We start from the raw sequence: 19,054 nt of genomic DNA on the forward strand, positions 1-19,054 counted from the left end.
GTTTGTACAGATGAACGTGGTATCTTCAGGTGTTTCAAAATGGCTCCCAAGGATGATCCAGATCCCCCCCCCCATGATGTCAAGCAAAGAGGCACTGTGTTTGAAGGTAGGCCTTAAATACATCCACAGGTACACCTCCAATTGACTCCAATTAGCCTATCAGAAGCTAATTGGCTAATTGCCTAAAGGCTTGACATCATTTTCTAGAATTTTCCAAGCTGCTTAAAGGCACAGTTAACTTAGTGTATGTAAAGTTCTGACCCACTGAATTGTGATATAGTCAATTAAAAGTGAAACAGTCTGTCTGTAAACAAAAGTACTTGTGTCATGCACACAGTAGATGTCCTAAACGACTTGCCAAAACTATAGTTTGCCAATATGAAATCTGTGGAGTGGTTCAAAAATGAGTTTTAATGACTTTACATTCATATCACAGTTGCATTGTACTGCTGTGACCAGATTTTTCCAAGTAGGTATATAAACAAAACTGATTTGGCACTATCACCAAGTGAGCAGTGCCATCTAGTGGTTAACTGTTCAATAGCCTACTGTAAGGTCATAGAAGTGCATTGAAATTGGAATAACAGTCTTTTATTTTAATTTTAAAATGCAGTGTAACGAAGCGCCAAATGTTAGTTTCTTAAGTCTATTGAACTGGTTTGATGTCTTGTAATGAGGTATAACATATAATTGGTCTCTCGCCTGTCAGTCAGGAGACTTGATCCCCCCAACAGACGCGTCAGTAAGCGGATTGTGTGCGTTCAGTCAGCGAAACTATCAGACGCACTTGGACACATTATTATTAATGTTTACATCGGTACGGCTGTAGCACATTCCTTCCGCAATCAAGCCACTATGTTTTCCATATTTACAAAGATAAAGGAACGCGTCGAGGCTTTTTTAAACGAGAAGAATTTTTTCACAGACTGTCTCAATAAGATCGAAGAAAAAACGGGTATTAGGAAACGTTACCTGGCAGCCGGTTTGTCCTAATTTTATATGTTTTATATATTTTATATTATTAAGTGTTTTTGTGCAATACTGAGTTATAGGATACAACAGAATAACAGTAACCCATAGCCTGGAAAACAGGTGCACTTTAAAAGTGCAATTGTTAGGTCTATTTTTACCTGATCTTGTCCTTAATATTAGTTTTGTTGGTGTATCTTGATGTATTCAGGTCGACTCAGTAATGTTAAATAATATTTTGGACCTTTTAAATAAAACCAATTAATTTAGATGTTACCACAGGAAGCACATTTATAGTTTATTATTATTATTATTATTATTATTATTTCAGTGTGGACAGGAACCAGTTAAAGGTTATACAACTGTTTGCTGTTTTGGTATATTGCTGTCTTTGTCAGTGGCATCTGAAATTACATCACTAGAGAGAAACAATTAGAAGCTTTAAGTTTTTATATACAATATTGATATGCAAGGACTTGCTTTTGGTGCAGGTGCCAACACAGTTTAGGAGAAAAAGGCTCTCACAAAGATCTTCTATACATCTATAAAAACATGCACGTTTTTAATATCGGAGAAAGCGTTACGCTCAACTAACGCGTTACGACAGTAAGTCACCGTTTGCGGGTACCATACAAACGAATGGGGAGAGCCGTAAACTGACACCTACCTGTCGCAACATTTTCCGTGTCTTCTCTGATAAAACAGCAATTTTATCGTAGTAATCTCGACACATAGTTCATTCCAAAAGGATTGTTTAGTGTAAAACATTTTGAAGATCGGTCAGTTTATTAAATGGAAAGCTGTTTCCTTACAAAAGCAGTTTATTCAGCGGAATGAAGTATGTTCTCCATAGACATCCATTAAAAAAACTGCCTCTTGTCTCCTCGCCAGTGTACCGCCCATAGAATGTCTATGGGACCGCTGCGTTATGCTATTTTAGGCTAAGCTTGTAGGTTCAACTATGTAGAAGGGTTCTGGCTCTCCTTTATTGGATTGGATTGAATTGTTGTTAGGAAGGGTAATGAGTGTGGGTTTTGTAAATACTATAGAAATAAATCTGTTATTTATATATAGGTATAAATCTATTATATGATTTTATCTGGCCTTATACAGGGTTGCCAACTTTGGATACCAGGCTGGAGTGAGATTTTGATATCATGGCCAGGACCGCATTAATGAACAGGCAAATCCATGTAGTCCGCGTACTTGATACTAATAGGCCAGCACAAGACCTAATCCAACCCTACAAGACAAATAATATTTTTTAATTTATTTAGCCTATTTATTGGCTCAATTATGCCAATTTACCTACCATTCACAATTCCAAAACACCCATAAACTTTGGCACAACAAGGGTTTTTCCTGGGTCCAACCAAGCTCACCCACAAGCTTAAAGTTGGTTGGTTACATAATTACAATTATTACTAATTAACAGAATTACAAAACTGCATTTCATGTTAACATTGGAAATCTGGAACTTTTTTAATGTTTTACTTAAAAATGTTATGGGAAATCAAATTAAATTAATTTAATTTAAATAAGACCTTATTGGACTGTGCTTCCAGTAAAAATGTTTGTGTCCTTTTTAAATGTTGTTTTCCTTTCATCAGGCTCTAAGTAATTTACATCAAGTTAAGTCATATCTTGAAATATCTGAAGGTAAACAGGGCCAGTTTGTTAGTACAGGAGAAAAACTTTGTCTATGATTTGTCCAAAGTTCATGGAGGTCCAGATTTTTAAACCCCTTCATTCCACCATTTGTACTTGCCCTTACGACTGGTTAGCCTGTCATAGTTCTTCCACTGTTTAATTGTCATTGGTAGCCTAATAATAGGGCCATAACCACAATGAATGGCTCCTCATCATTACCTTAGTTAGGTCAATGTAGCTAGTCTTTCTAAAAAACAAACAAACTAGTATTTATTATGGAAAAAACTAATAGCCTAAACACATGTACATAAAGTAGGCCTACTTAAAATAAAATAAAATAACATAACATAAAAATTAAGTTAAACGGATTCCTCCTAATAGATTTAATATGAAACTATAACTTTTCTGTCAATGTGTTACTACAGAATAAACACAAATCATTTTAGTTAAGGTGATGATGTGCATTTTAAAAAGCCTTATAATTGATTTTGATGCATGGTGTTGTCTCCTCTTTACCTTAACAGTTTATAATGTCAGGGCTGTCTAGCAGTTTAAGAGGTTTTACTTCTTCCCCAGCTATTTAAATTAGATGATTCTCTGTAGAATTCAAATTAAGTGCAGTAGTTTTGAGGTGTCCGCGTGCAGAGATATCGAATGTGTGTTGAGTCGCGTGAGAGCACTGGTTATCCAGTTTGTGGGGCACGCTGATGTGCGTTGGGGTGGTAAATTTGCTTCGGCAGCCTGAAAATTCAAGTCTCATGCTGATGGAAAAATCCAAATTGAAGATTTGCTGCTATGTTTTATTTGTTTTATATTGAATTATGTTTTGTTGTGATTTGTTGAGATTTACTTGGGTAAAGTGAGAGCGTGAGACAGAGTCTGAAAACGTGTGTCTCACACTAAATGCGTAAGAATTGCCAACCCTGCCTTATACAGTATGTGTGTTCATTTAATCCAGGTTTATAATAGTTGAACATGAGTGGTAATTAAAGTATCATACTCATTTGTATACATTTCTGGCCTTATTGAAAGACAGTTACTCATTTAACTGAATGAACATGAGTAGCCAATTAATTAAAGACACTTCCCTAAAGAAAGTTATAGCATATACAGTACACTGTTGGGTTGTTTTAGAAGGGCTGTATTTATCTATTTTTCCCCCCACAGGTGCTGTCTCCGTGACGGGAGCATATTTATTATTTGGCTATGGCGCCTCTCTGCTCTGCAATTTAATTGGTTTTGTTTATCCAGCATATTTCTCGTGAGTCATAAGTGCTTTTAAAACTTTTCAAGAATCACTATTTGTCTGATTACTTGGATTGTTTATTTTGTGTTATCTTAGAGTTTGTTTGTAGTAACTTGTCTTTTTTATTTTTTCTATCTTTCTTATCCTTTTAAAATGTGTTATTTAAATATTTTAGAATAAAAGCCATAGAAAGTCCAGGTAAAGAGGATGACACACAATGGCTGACATATTGGGTAATCTACGGCTTTTTCAGCATAGGTGAATTCTTCTCTGACATTTTTCTCTACTGGTTTCCATTCTACTACATATGTAAGGTGGGTAGAACAATGCCATACGCTTTCTCTTGCTAATATCCAGTTTAAGAGGATCAGTTATTACCAGCTCCTTTCTGCTAATTGGCACAAAGACTTCTGCCTCCTTTTGTCATATGGTATCTAAGAGGATAGTTAGATCATTTAGAAGTTCTGTTAGGACACCATCTGTCAGTATGTCCATATTAGTGTTGAAACCAGATAACCTTTCTCCCTCTCCTGTCATCTTTGTTTCTTTGCTGGTGTTTAGTGCCTGTTCCTTCTGTGGTGCATGGCTCCAGTCTCCTGGAATGGTTCTCAGATTCTGTACAGGCATGCGGTGCGCCCATTTTTCCTGAAGCATGAAGTTAAAGTAGACGGGATGGTCAATGATCTGAGCGGGAAGGCCATGTCAGCAGCTGAGAATGTCACCAGAGAAGGTACGCAGCACAAGAGCAACAAACACCATTCATTTCCAGAATTTTCAAAAAGAGAGAAAAATTCAGAGATGCCACACTATTTTGTGAAGATGTTTAGATGTTAGATGTTTTATCTAGTTAGCCTACCTGAAAAATTGAGAAAAAATATTGAGAAATTAGAAGCAGTGGTTGACCGATATGGGTTTTTCAAAGTCCAATGTCCTTGGCCAGGTCTAAGGGGAGGCAATCGACATTGCTCCATATATTTTCCTTGTGCTCCCCGAGAAACTTCTGACAACACCTCAGTACAAATGCTGAATGATCGATGGGGACCCCCACCCCTCGAACCGACGCAGAGACAGCTAGTTGCCTACACTAAAGACCAAAATGCCCCCAAAGATCGCATCCTAGTAACGCCCCTGCCGATAGTGATATGTAGACAGCTGGGTGGCCAATGGGCGATTTTATGCAGATAAATTGTGTACATCTTAAGGCAAACTGCTAAAACGAAATGAACACTTATTTTACACAATATTTAATACAAATTCACCAAACATTTATTAATTAACAAAGCTATCAGTTTGAACTGACATAAGAAGGAGCTAACACAGCATTATCAGACGATGCTGATAATCACAAAATGGCCAAATATCATCTGATAAATTGCCCTGGCTGCTACATCGGTCCATATTCCGGGTTCAATACAAGCTAAGTTCAATCGACAGCATTTGTAGCATAATGTTGGTTGCCACAAAAAAATGTTTTGACATGTCCCTCATTTTCTATAAAAAAAAAAAAAGCAAAAATCTGGATTCCAGTGAGGCACTTACAATGGAAGTGAATGGAGACAATTCGTAAACATTAAATACTCACTTTTTCAAAAGTATAGCAACTAGACAAAAACAATATGTGTGTTAACAACACAAGGTTTAAATTAATGTAAGTGCTTTTATAAAATAATAAGCTTCACATTTCTGCTTTTAAGCCCTCCAAAAATGGACCCCATTCACTTCAGTTGTAAGTGCCTCACTGTAACCTTGATTTTTGCTTTTTTTAAAGAAAAGGAGGGACGAGTAAAAAAGTATTTTTGTGGTAATCAACATTATGCCACAAATGCTGTTAATTGAGCTTAACTTGTATTGAACCTGGAATATTCCTTTGATTAAAACTACAATAATTGCCATGTTTTTTAGATTGTACCCAATGAAAACTTCTCAGTCTTGATTAAACAGCAGTGTATTTGTTAAAATTAATTGAAACTTTGACCAGTGTTGTATTTCATAAGCAAACACATGGATTAAGTTGGTATATTGAGGTCATGGAGCTTACAGCAAGTAACAAATACCAAGTAGGTAACAGCCCTAAATATAGGGACTGAGAAACAAACCAGTTACAACAGGGTTGTACCCTGTTGTACCCTGGGGTTTACCCAGACCCAGGGCCGGAGTGGGATGCATATTCAGCCCGGGATGTCATGTCCAAGTCAGCCCACACCCAAAAGTGGGGTTGGAGGTGAAGATGATAACAATAAATCAAGATCACAGCAAAAATATGCAATATATGTAATTACTCGAAAATTATTTAAGCTCTCCATGTCATTATACCACATATGGCATTCACAAAATTTTCACTTTGTCATAAGACATCATTGTATGTGTTGTAAAAATAAGCGAATGTTAAAGGGATATTTGATCATTTCGTCACCCTCATGCCATCCCAGATGTGTATGACTTTCTTTTGCAGAACATGAATGAAGATGTTTAGAAGAACTGTTGGTCCATTTAATGCAAGTAAATGAGAAGCGGTGAGAAACAGATCAATAATTCAGTCATTTTTTACTATAAATCTCCACTTTCACTTTCATAAGCACTCTTCTCTCTTAAGAGTTCTTCTTCTGTTTTTGGTGATTTACATAAGCATATCGCTCCATACTGGGCAGGGAGAGAATTTATAGAAAAGAAAATCATCATATCGCTTCTGAAGACATAGATTAAACCACTGGAGTTGTATGGATTACTTTTATGCTGCTTTTATGTGTTTTTGTACCTTCTGAGTTCTGATCACCATTCACTTGCATTGAAAGGACCAACAGAACTGAGAAATTCTTCTAAAAAGTTTAATTTGTGTTCAGCAGAAGACAGAAAGTCATACACATCTGGGCTGGCATGAGTTTGAGTAAATGATGAGAGAAATTTCATTCTTGGGTAAACTAAGTTTATTTTAAAGACTATCTAGGCACATAATAACACTATAGAACTGTAAATGTTTATAACTCTTTCAAGATGTACAGGCTCACACTTTAAATGGTCAGTGCTTTGTATTTTAGATAATTGATATAGCAACAGATCCAGTGAAACAATTAAGATTGAGTGATTGTTTTTACATTTTTACATGCCATTCAAAATTGTGCCATTTTACAATGATAAGAGTGAAATAAAAGACTAAAAATAACACATTTGTGCTTTTCTTTTACTTGGAATGTAAATGTTCAGGACAAAGGCAAAATGGTTACTGTCACTTTAAGAGGGTTTTATCGCATTATACAACATTGAAGGCACTCTGTGCAGTTTGTTTCGTTGAGTTTAATCTTTTGAGAGCTGTAAAGACCCATTATTTTCGTACCGTGTCGTGCTGTTGCATCTGTATTCATTTACTTTATGTACTCTGTTATTTTGTGACAAAAAATAATTTTGCTATTATCATTCTGCACTGCTAGGGAAGATGATTTCAGAGATTAATTGATTGAGATTGTGAGACTGCAGTCAGTATTAAACTTGTGATGATCTTGTAGGCTACCTGAAGCACATTCATCCATTCAGCTATTAGTAGCCTATCTGTTCTTGATGGATCTTCCGTGATCCTACCCGTGCTGTCAAGTGAAGCACATCAGTTTTGTCTCTCACAGGCTACTCTCTCATTTGTTTGGGTGTCAGATGATAAAATACAGACTGCGTCTGCTATAATACGGAACGCAATTCTGATCCTTTAAATACCGGATGTTACGGACTGTTGGCAATTGTTATGCGACATATGATGAAAGTGTGTCAATCAACATGCGGACCTAACCGGCCCAATTTTTGACCGGCCCAGCGGGAATTCTCCTGATCTTCCCCATTGCCACTCTTGCCCTGCCCAGACCCATATAATAAATTATCTAATCTACTATATTATTTATTATGGAATTACAATTCTTTTTTTTAAACCAAGCATTACATTGTTATGGCAAATTGTTATGGCATGTTATTGTGGCACATAAAAGAGAAAACTGTTAGTCACATTTCATGACAAGCCTGATGACATCAGCCTTCATATTTGTCTGTATACTGTAAATGTTAACACCTCATTTTCGTCATTCATATTTTGTCATATGCTGAGTTTGCCTGGTCTCATTTATTTATTCATATTTTACACTTGTTCTTTCCACCATCTGTCTCTTATTGCAGTTCTTCAAACTCTGGTGAGAAACAGAACTATTGGCCCTGCCATGCCTGAAGCCAAACAACTGCCCAGTTCAACTCCTGTACGTCATATCATATTACTAATTACACCTAAATCTGACACACACATACACACATAAAAACTCATGTTTTGTTACTTACAGTTCATCTGTCTCATAATATCTTATAAAGTCATACGTTTTTCCATTTGTTTAATCGTTCCACATTAATCCATCTCTTTGTGCTGTCTATTTTTGCATGTATGTGACTGTAGACTGAACCCACTGTTGACTAAAAGGTACATTTTCACAAAATGTTAAAATTTTCCATTTTTATTTATTTATTTATTTATTATTATTATTTATTTGGTCATTAACTTTTTTAACATATTTACATACAGGCCGACTGCACTCATGCAAAGTCTCAGTTATGTGAGGAGAAGAATCACATGACAACAAGTTAAAGGAGCGGCATCCTCAAGAAAGACTTCAGATGGATTAAAATCTGACATGACAGCACTGAGGACCTCAATTAATTATCATTTTGAATTATTATGTGAATTATAATTTATCTTATTTTCCTAATGATCATGGTTATCAGACAGTCAGTGTCAGGAGTTTTGGATGTTATAGCCTAATAATCTAAAATATTTGTTCCTCCTTCAAAGCTAGAGTATTTACAGCAGTCATCCTATATGTATTTGTCCAGAAAGTCTTCAGCATTTTTATTTACAAATGACACTTTTCAATCAAATTGCAATAGGCCATTCAACAGACCAGGTTTTATTTATTATATTCTTTGTAGTAATAACATATTGCATGTGTCAGGTCTATTTATTTTGAAATCATAATTTTAATTAGATAAAAATGTAAAGTTTACAAACTTTCAATAAATTGGTTTTGTATTCTATATTTGAAAATATGCTTTTTTTAAAGGGATAGTTCACCCAAAAATAAAAATTCTGTCATCATTTACTCACCCTCATGCCATCTAACACCGTGTCCTAAACAGACGTGACGCCATGACAAGTGATAAAAGGTAGCCTATCTTTTCCATGTTAATCAAAGTTTTTGTCCTAACCAGCTGCAACTAGTAACAGGACTTTCTATTTTTGAAATGGTTTCTATTACTGCAATGTGGCACCAGCCAGCACAGTCACCAAATGGGTCTAAAATGACTCTAATTGCAGTAGGTTATATTAAAGTCAGCATCTCACTAGCCGGTTCAGAACAACTTGATTTTGGCCGAGGGTTCACACACCTACAGAATGTTGCAAAGGCGCGGGAACGATTTTTTGGCAAGGGGTGCTGCAGTTTTGGTGGACGATTTACACATCTTGCACACGCAACAAGGGCATCAGAGAACCACGTGTCTCCCTATCACTGTACGCCCATTGTACAAAGGGGCCTCAATTTGTTCCTGCGAGGCAACAGATGCCCTAACCCCACCCCTGAGTACCCTGCAAGGAACCAGAGGCACTTTTCTCCCATCGCGATCACTGTACACACACACAAAACGCAGTGGAACTTTTTCACCAACAATTAAGTCATTTAGTAAGCCAGCCAATGCATTAGTTACATTCTACCACGTTCAAAAATGTTGCCGTGTCTGTGTGAATGAGAAATAACCATCAAAAACAATATAATTGTTCAGACAAAACAATTAAAATGAACTCATATGCTAAAATATTAAACTATTAAGAAATGTCCTACCTGTTACTTGAAGACCCCAAATGTGTGAAGACACAAACGCTCTAACCTGTACTGTTTTTTTTTTAATTATGTTTTTTTTTAAATTGCGTAAATTATTATAATTTCAAAGGATGAACTCACACATGAGTAAAGCACAATATTCTTCTGAAGAAATTTTTTTAATATTGAGGATTGATTCATTTGTTTTTATTCATAAACTGTAATATTACACTATTATTAAACAACAGTAATGATACAATAACACAGTTTAATCCTAATTTATTGTCAAATTACAGTTTCGTTGTTTACAAAAATGTTTTTTTTTTTTTTTGCTTTTGTGCATAAAAGGAAAAAAAATGGAGAATAATAAGTTCACTAGTATTTTGGGCTGCGTTCCACTTCACTTTTAACATCCACTGGCTAACTTCCCTAAGCACTTCCCCTCGGGGGAATCCCCGCCGCCATTTTGGAAGTTGGTTCCACTTCCTTAAGTGAGCGAGGGAAGTTTCTGTTGACAGACCCTCAACCCCTCGATTTTGACCGAGGGAGCAAGCCTACTCTGATGTACGCTTCAGGCAGCTCCATATCCCACAATGCAACTCGATTGTGACGTGACAGCAGATTGCACTTAATAGCAGATAAACCCCCACCCCACACAACTCTAATGTATAAAGGAAGTGAAGTTAGGTCAAATAAGCAGTTTAGAAAAGTTATATTGAGATTTAACAGCATAACACTTGTAGCTACCTTAAACTATTTATCACACAGTTATAGCCTATGGGGGGTTACTCAGACTACTAATTTAATGTCTTTAATTGGCATAACATGGCAATTGTCAAGATCATATGGCCCAATATAATTATATTTTACACTTATTCCCCATAATTAAAAATATATTGAAATAAACTGATAAACATTGTATATAATCATAAGATTGAAGTGGTCTCTGACAACCTTATTCTTGGTATACGACCTCCATTACTAAGAAATAAAATAAAGCAAAACACTTTCAGAGTAATTAGTATTACATCCTTAAAGCAAATTACAAAGACAAATCCCCACGAATGCAAGGATGCAGTGGAGAGAAATAATATCAAGGAGGAAAACAAGGATGGTATGAAAGGAAATATATTAGATGGAGAGATCAATAACATATAAGATTAAGATCCTAAAGTTTGTCACAGATTGGAACTGCTTAAAGAAATAATTATACAATATTAAATAATGACAATTGTTTGACTTTTCTGTTTGACAGAAATGTAATAAGCAATGATACTGCCCTACAAAGGCAAAACGCAAAATTGAGTAATGACTGAAACAGGTATCCTATGATTTGTCCGGTGACAGATGAGTATGCTGAAATTCAGAGAAACCAATTTGTGAATATATAGTAACTACAAAATCCACATCAAATAATAAAAGCCAATTTCCTCAGTTTCAGTGTTAATGAGGATGGCCTTTGTAGGTTAGTAAAGGGTATTTATATTTTTACCAGTGAAACTATGTGTAAAGTAATTTAGGGAAATATACAGAAATTTGGATGGATAGATGTGTAACCAGTCCTTCTTGGCCCACACCTAGAGGGATTTGAACCAGGGTCTCTGGCATGGAAAGCAGGCACACCAGTGAAGAGGCTAAAGGCTACAGCCCCTAGCATTGGTCACTAGTGTGCCTCTTGAGGCCAGGGGAGTGATGTTTACACACTGCACAGCTATCTGCCAGCTGGCTACCATTATAGATGGATGGATGGATGGATGGATGTAAAGTAATGCCATGTAAGCACCTATGGTAATATTCATGGCAAAAATACAGTAGTTTAAAAAGCATTGACGAACAATAAACAACAAACTATCACAGCACTGTAAAAGATGTATAAGAGAGGTAAGACATGAGGAGAAAGACAGCATCTCTCAGCAACACCAAATTTACAAAAGGGGAAACAGAATCACGCATCCTGCAAAACCCAGCAATGGTCGCGAACGGTACTATCCCCTAATATTAGCCGCGGAAACCACATGACGGGACAAGTTTTGATTGCTATGTGCAGGTGTGGGCGGGATGATGTGTGCGTTGGAGCGGGAAAAAGAAATGACTCGTGGGACTCATGCAAAATATAAATATCTAAAAAATAAAACAGATGTTCCTCAAATGTATTTAAGGTACAGAGTGTTATTCGTGTTATTCGCCTATCGCACAAGAGCAACAAAAAAATAAACTATACAGGCGCAGGGTTGGTGGCTGATTCATACAATTTCTTCCTTGTTCTCCATGCGGTGGAAAGCACCTTAGTGCTATGGATGTTAACACTTTATTAAAGAAAGGTACAAACAAAACTTCGAAACCAACCAAAGGTCAATCAGATATTTGACAATGTTATAGTGTTAACAAAATGTGTTTTTTTTTTTTTCCCTCTCTCTCTTTCCGTTTTTTTCCCAGCTGGGAATTGTAAAAAAAAAAAAAAAAAGAAAAAGAAAAGCTAATGATACCGGAGTGGGACAGAATCTTACGGGAGTGGGACTGAAAAATTCACGCAGACCACTACATGCGGGCCTTTGTGTGCAGGAGCAGGACAAAACGTGAAAGTTGCAGGTGGGAGCGGGACAAAATATTACATATATTTTTGCGGGAGCGGGACAGAATCTTGTGTGAGCGTGTCTGAAAAATCCATCCCGCACAGAACTCTGCTTTATAATTCAGGTCCGTTCAGTATTTCTTGAACACCCGCAACATGACTTTGGGAAGCTGATGTGGAGGGAGATATTTGATAAGAGGGAGCCTGTGGTACATTAACAACAGCCACATGGTCACTGCTAGAGACACCACCAGGCTTCTTTATGGGCACTAAAAACCTATGCATTGCACAAAAGTATCTCTTATTACCATTCTCGCTCATGTGACATCTGGTTTGCATCTGCAGATTGTTGCTTTCGGCCAATGAGAAAAATAGAAAAACACTACACATTTCCGGTGCTGTTTTGTGATTGGTTGGGCAATCTACAGACCACTCTCAATGTCTGTTACACACAGCACGCCCCCATATTGCTTTTAACCAATGCACAAATTGGAAAAAATGTAATATTTTATTTAAAACAGTGTTTCCCAAATGTTTGATTGGGTGGGCAAGACTCACGTTTGGGTGGGCTCAGCCCACCCCTGCCCATACCTACATCCGCTTGGTATGGTACACCTGTTTTTATTTTTTTTATCTCATTTGGATAATCTTCAAATTATATATGACAGCAAAATTTTATAAAATAATACACTCAAAAGTACATGATATCTTTATCAAAAAATGAAATGTACAAAAAACCCTCATAGCCTACTGCGTTTTGTAGTACTAACTTAAAGAATTATATTAAAACTGTTTCAGAAATGAAAATAAAAGCTAAACTTAAATAGGTGAACTATGTAATTTCTCCGCAACTAGTGCCACAGAAAGGAACTTCAAAAAATAAACAATGTTTTAAAACCGCTTTCTGAATACACCCCTCCTGTGCAGTTGTTCAAACAGTCAGATAGCCCCGCCCTCAACTCATACCATTGGTTCATTAACATTGTTGGGGCGGGTCTTAGCGGGTTGCTCAAAACAAACACAGAGACACAGTGTTTACAGTTTTTGAGAAAATTAACCTATGAATGGCTAACTTATAGTTGTCTCTGCATATTAAAGCTGGGACAGAAGAAAGTATTTTAACACTGAAAAAGTTACATACTTCAGCTTTAAAAACGAAAACTTCTAGCGCTTTTCAAATGCCTATTAATGCCCTTTTCTTTTTTTTTTTTTTTTTATCATTATCTACCATTGATATTTTATTAATGACATTTAATCTGTGGGGGTTGGAGTGGGAATCTCAAATGCAGTGTTACTCCGAGTCGTTAGGTGGCGACAGTCATCACAAAGATCGTCCTCTGACGTGTCAGGTGGCTTCCACAGTAAACAAGGGTTTACCCCAAATAGAGTGCTCCTTGCTGCTAAACATGTTCATTAATTTGCTGATATATATTTTTTTGTACAGTTTCCCATCAAATTGAACACGAATGCTTTATAAATAGCATATGTCTGATGTGTTAAACTGAAGCTGATGCAGTCTAGATTTACGATGAATTTTGGTTCCAAAAGCAAGAAGCGGATGGTTCTGCCGACCCGACCCGAACCGCCGACAGTGGAGCAGATCATGGAGGATGTGAACCGAGCCTATCCCAACGATCCAGTGTTCGCTGTTTTACAAGATTCTGTTGAAGGTATCGGACGGTGCTGCTAAATGTACAGAGTTCAACAGTTTATGTGAATATTTTTGCACAGAGACATTAAACACACATGCTGCAGGTCAACGTTTTAGTGAAATGAAAATTAAGTTCATGTCCTTAGTTTTCAAACATCACTTCACATGAAAACACATTTTCTTACGTTGTAAATGCACTTTTTTCCCCACTTCACTAATGCAGACGATCAACTGATTTGTAAATCAGAAAAACAAATGATCGTACAGAATAAGGGGGTGTTCACACAGGAGACGTTCTTGCAGTCGTCTGCGCTCACCTATTCTTAGGACATTGGACAAAACAGGCCACAGAATTTAAAAAAGTTAAAGTTTAGCTATATACCAAGGGATTATTTTAGATTAGTCTGTAACACATGTTCAGAGGAATTCAATTATGCTAACGCTGAGGTGCAACCTCCTACTTTCATTTTCTCACAAAATGAGTTTTTCCCTCAAGATTGTCAATTTGTTTGTCATGTCAGATGTTTATTATAAATATGGACTAATACAGCATTTAGCTTTGATTAAAAGTGAATTGAGAATACAGGAGGGTTCAAACTGATTTTACAGCTCCATCTATTGAATTGCTATCATCTTCAGACAGAAAGTGTTAAAAATGTGCTAACAAAACAACCACATTTTGCATATCACGTATATTAATCATAGTAGCCATGTTCTGATGTTACTAACTACTTATAAGACCTACTTAAAATAAGGGGAATTATCTCAATTTTGATGACAAAGTTCTCTCTCTCTCTCTCTCACACACACACACACACACACACACACATATATTAGGGCTGTGAATAGATTCATTTTTTTAACAAATTAATCACACAGTTTTCTGAGATTAATCGTGGATAATCATGGTACATAATACATTAAAACAAACATTAAAATATAATCATAAATATATTTACCTTATACTTAGTCTCAAAGAACTTGGAAAGTCATCATTTATTTTAATTATTTTAATATAAACATTTTAATGTTAAGTTTTTTGCAGATCATTTTGCAGATAATTAATGACACATTTTTATCAGGTATAAATCTTTGATTCAAGTATATGTATACATGCCTTAAAATCAGTGGACATGCTGTAAAAGTTTGGAAAAATCACCTGGAGTTTTCAATTGGACTTTAATAATAGGATCAAATGGGCAGATGCAATTCGTATCAAGCTTTATTGGCAAGATAAACTTAAAGGTGCACTCAGTAACTTTTGTAATTGTGTCATCTTGGACTTACACTGACACCTAGCAGCTTGGATGCAGCTTAATTTCAAATCAATAGTTTTCAGTTTTAGATGCCATTGTAGAAATTTAGGATTCACAGTCAGCCATGGGAGGCCTGGGTAGCTCAGTGGTAAAGTACGCTGGCTACCACCCCTGGAGTTCGCTAGCTCGTTATCCCAGGGCATGCTGAGTGACTCCAGCCAGGTCTCCTAAGCAACCAAATTGGCCCAGTTGCTAGGGAGGGTAGAGTCACATGGGATAAACTCCTTGTGGTCGCTATAATGTGGTTCGTTCTCGGTGGGGCACGTGGTGAGTTGAGCGTGGTTGCCGCAGTGGATGGCGTGAAGCCTCCACATGTACTATGTCTCCGTGGCAACGTGCTCAACAAGCCACGTGATAAGATGCGCGGGTTGATGGTCTCAGACGCGGAGGCAACTGGGATTCGTCCTCCACCACCTGGACTGAGGCGAATCACTACGCAACCACAAGGACTTAAAAGCACATTGGGAATTGGGCATTCCAAATTGGGAGAAAAAGGGGAAAAATAAAAAAAACTGGACTCTTAATTTTAATGTGAGTGCTCATGATTTCCTTCATATATTGCAAAATTACAATATAAGAGTTAAACTTTTAATGAGGAAAAATTACTGAGTGCACCTTTAAGTGTACATTGCCAATGCATTATTGGACACTATTTATACAGATATAAAACAAATGGAATGCTGAAGTTTAATCACGTACACGCTGGGTCTCTCTCGGTTTTCCTTTGGACACTGGTTCAGATGACAGTGAGTGAGCGTTTTTGGGTGATGTGAAGAGATATGGCAGCTTTCCCGTATCTCTCCCACACTTGGCTCACCACTCCATTCTCCAAACAGTAAATCTGCTCCTGTGTTTATTATGCCCGGGACATGTGTGGTGCTTAATGAATAAGTGTGCACTACTCCACACAGTCAGTTCCCGTGCTAGGACGTGCAGTCGAGTCGAGTGTGTACCTCCTGGAAATTTATATATGGCAATTTTAGCCAGGAATTAGGAAAAAAACAGTGACGTTTCTGAAGGTATAAAACCCGGATGTGGCATTAATTGCTTTAATTTTTATTAACGTGTTAAACAGTCAACTATATATATGTATATATATATATATATATATATATATATATATATATATATATATATAGAGGGGTGGCCGATATACTGGTAGACATGATAAACCCGTAGAAATTTGCCAACCGGTATACATTTTGGATAACGTCTCTTATCACGGTAACTCAAAATTGCCACGTGAGAAATGTGTACAGCACATAACATGCACGCATTACACACCCTGTTGGATTAATGGAGGAAGGAGGAGGGACTGCTCATTCCTCAAATTCATTTGAATGAGAAGATAAGAGGAGATTATAAAGGAAAAATTGCATCCTCCGTGGTGTGGAATTGGTTTGGCTTTTGAAAACGTGATACCGAGCAGAAAACATGTGTATGTCGATATACTGTATCCATGTGCACCTATATATCAGTGGTCAAGGCTTCATGTGAGACTGATAGAAAAAATGAAACAGTTTTTCACTGACAGCTGCACATGTCATTAGATGAAATGCTTGTTTAGGACGTGAGAAGAAATGACACTGAATCCTCTTTTGCGGCAAGAAATTTCGCTTGAGCGACCGTCAAAGCAAATTCAATGATAATATTTCCCACGCTCTAAACATGTCTCCCATCCAAACACGTGCAGCTGTGTTTTGCGCGAGTGTTGCACACACAGTCTGAAACACGCAAGTGCGCACGAGTATTGAAGTCATCCCAGTCCCTTCATTTGTGCTCCTGTGAGAGAAAAAGCGCAGATCACACCCGTTACTCATTCTGGTTTCTCTCGATGTCAAGTGGGTTTTTAAAATGCACATCAAAACCCTTTCTAAAATTCTGTTCAAATGATGTTTGATATCAGGAAACAAACCAGCCATGCTTTCCTTCACATATTTTATATTTTCTTTATAGAGATTACTAAAAACACAAAGAGCCCAATTAAGTGTTTTATTTATGGATCATTTTTTATTTATATGTTATTTTACTTTTTGCATTGCTTTGAGAAGATGTTAAGTTTCTTGAGGAAAGTTTTAACAATAATATTAATAATAATAATAATAATAATAATAACAACAACAATAATAATAATAAAAAGAAGAAGAAAATTGGTGCACATCATTAGACTGAAATGTGGCTTTTTTATTTTTTATAATTAAGTTTTCATTTATAAAGTATTAATTTCACTGACTGGATTACTCAAAATTACACATTGCCACATGGCTTAATATATAATAGAATTGTATTGATTTTTCTGAAAACTTTTAATATATCTTGATATATATCATTATCATGATATAATATTTTGGTCATATCGCCCACCCCTATAATAAATAATGAAGTAATATAATTTTGTTAAAATAAAGAGAAAATAAATGAAATAATATATTTGAGTAATTTGGAAATTTGTTTTTTTAAATAATGACTGGTAAAATTGTGATCTATGTTTTGTGCCATGTCTTAAGAATCAGTGTGCTATTTAGGGCTGTGTATCGCCTAGCACCTCACGATATGATACGTATTGCAATACACATCACGATTTCATATATTGCAATACATCATGATATAATTTGATTCGATTACAAATCAATTCCAATTTCAATTCCAATTCATTTGGGTATATTTAGGTTATAAACTGATGTCTGATGAAGAGCATGTAGCTCAAAACATCACATTTTTGTCTCTTGGTGAGCAGTGCCAAATTTGTTGTGTGTTTACATGATATGAATACACAAATAGTTTAATATAAATATTGATACATGGATCTAAAGTATAGATACAATATTATGAGGAAAAATATCGCGATATATCGATATTTTATTGTATCGGCACAGCCCTAGTGCTATTGTAATTGCTGTTCTAGGTACACATGTGCCAGAGGGACGTTTTTTTTTGGTCGATGTGTCATGTCTGAGTGGTTTTTTTTTAATGTATAGTGCCACGAGCATTGCGTATTTTAAGATGCTGTGTATCATTAAAAGTAATTCAATTTTTAATTTGATTTCATTTATCTTTTTTAAAAGCAAGAATGCATACTGTGTGATCATCCTAGTATATTTTTTTTATTTTATTTTTAATGAAAATAGCAGCATGGTGTGACTAAAATGATCCCTTTGCAACAGCTTAAACCAGTCTAAGGTGGTTTGCTCATCTTGGCTGACCACGTTTGCTCTAGATTGATGGTTTTAGAGAATTTTATGCACTTGGTAATAATGATTTAGAGAAGTTTCAGGCACTTGGTACATAATGGTAATGATTAGCCTTTCCCTTGACCACTTATATAAAGTGTCATCTTTCAGATTTGAAGGGCAGTTCCAGCAGCAGAGAAGTGGAGGCGAGATACCTGCAGAGCAGGCGTTACATAGAGCTGCACGAGCAACTCCAGGAGGCACGCAGTGACCTCGCACGGCGGAGAGACGAGCTGCATGCAACCGGGGAGTCTTTGGAAAGAAATGTGACAGAGGTGAAGACGTCGCACAGGGGCCCGAAGCAAGCACAAATCTGAATTTATGAACCTGAGATTTGTTTATTCACTGGTTGATGACTGGTCATGGCCCTAGTGAAAGCAAAATGGTGATCAGTATCAACAGAAGAATCGTGAATGTTCTTCATAATGGATGTATGGTGAATAGATATGTTAATTTATGCAGGTTTTTTATGTTTGGGGTACAACCCACTGAACAGACTGTACAATCTCTCACAGATTTCTTTACATTGGCATCATTAAATATGGCTTAACAAAGGTCCATGGTCTCTGCAAAAATTCTTCAT

The 19,054-nt window shown here is 36.5% G+C and overlaps 2 protein-coding genes across 2 annotated transcripts; both read left to right on the forward strand.

The window, feature by feature from the left end:
- The first annotated feature begins 768 nt into the window (after nucleotides 1–768).
- LOC127426450 (receptor expression-enhancing protein 6-like) lies at nucleotides 769–8,899 on the forward strand. Its single transcript, XM_051673280.1, has 7 exons — nucleotides 769–982; nucleotides 3,787–3,880; nucleotides 4,041–4,179; nucleotides 4,427–4,595; nucleotides 8,018–8,094; nucleotides 8,286–8,309; nucleotides 8,412–8,899. The coding sequence occupies exons 1-6, from the start codon at nucleotides 856–858 to the stop codon at nucleotides 8,304–8,306; spliced, it is 627 nt and encodes a 208-aa protein (XP_051529240.1). The 5' UTR covers nucleotides 769–855; the 3' UTR covers nucleotides 8,307–8,309; nucleotides 8,412–8,899.
- A 4,712-nt stretch (nucleotides 8,900–13,611) lies between these two features.
- c35h19orf25 (chromosome 35 C19orf25 homolog) lies at nucleotides 13,612–19,026 on the forward strand. Its single transcript, XM_051673286.1, has 2 exons — nucleotides 13,612–13,944; nucleotides 18,583–19,026. The coding sequence occupies exons 1-2, from the start codon at nucleotides 13,785–13,787 to the stop codon at nucleotides 18,786–18,788; spliced, it is 366 nt and encodes a 121-aa protein (XP_051529246.1). The 5' UTR covers nucleotides 13,612–13,784; the 3' UTR covers nucleotides 18,789–19,026.
- The last annotated feature ends 28 nt before the right edge of the window (nucleotides 19,027–19,054 follow it).

This window comes from Myxocyprinus asiaticus, chromosome 35 (genome assembly GCF_019703515.2).
Source record: "Myxocyprinus asiaticus isolate MX2 ecotype Aquarium Trade chromosome 35, UBuf_Myxa_2, whole genome shotgun sequence".
Lineage (NCBI taxonomy): Eukaryota > Metazoa > Chordata > Actinopteri > Cypriniformes > Catostomidae > Myxocyprinus > Myxocyprinus asiaticus.

Coding starts and splice junctions, on each gene's coding strand:
- LOC127426450 (XM_051673280.1), top strand. CDS start 856: ATGTTTTCCATATTTACAAAGATAAAGGAACGCGTCGAGGCTTTTTTA. Junction 3,881..4,040: donor GTTTATCCAGCATATTTCTC/GTGAGTCATAAG, acceptor TAAATATTTTAG/AATAAAAGCCATAGAAAGTC. Junction 8,095..8,285: donor AACTGCCCAGTTCAACTCCT/GTACGTCATATC, acceptor ATGTGACTGTAG/ACTGAACCCACTGTTGACTA.
- c35h19orf25 (XM_051673286.1), top strand. CDS start 13,785: ATGCAGTCTAGATTTACGATGAATTTTGGTTCCAAAAGCAAGAAGCGG. Junction 13,945..18,582: donor TTTACAAGATTCTGTTGAAG/GTATCGGACGGT, acceptor GTCATCTTTCAG/ATTTGAAGGGCAGTTCCAGC.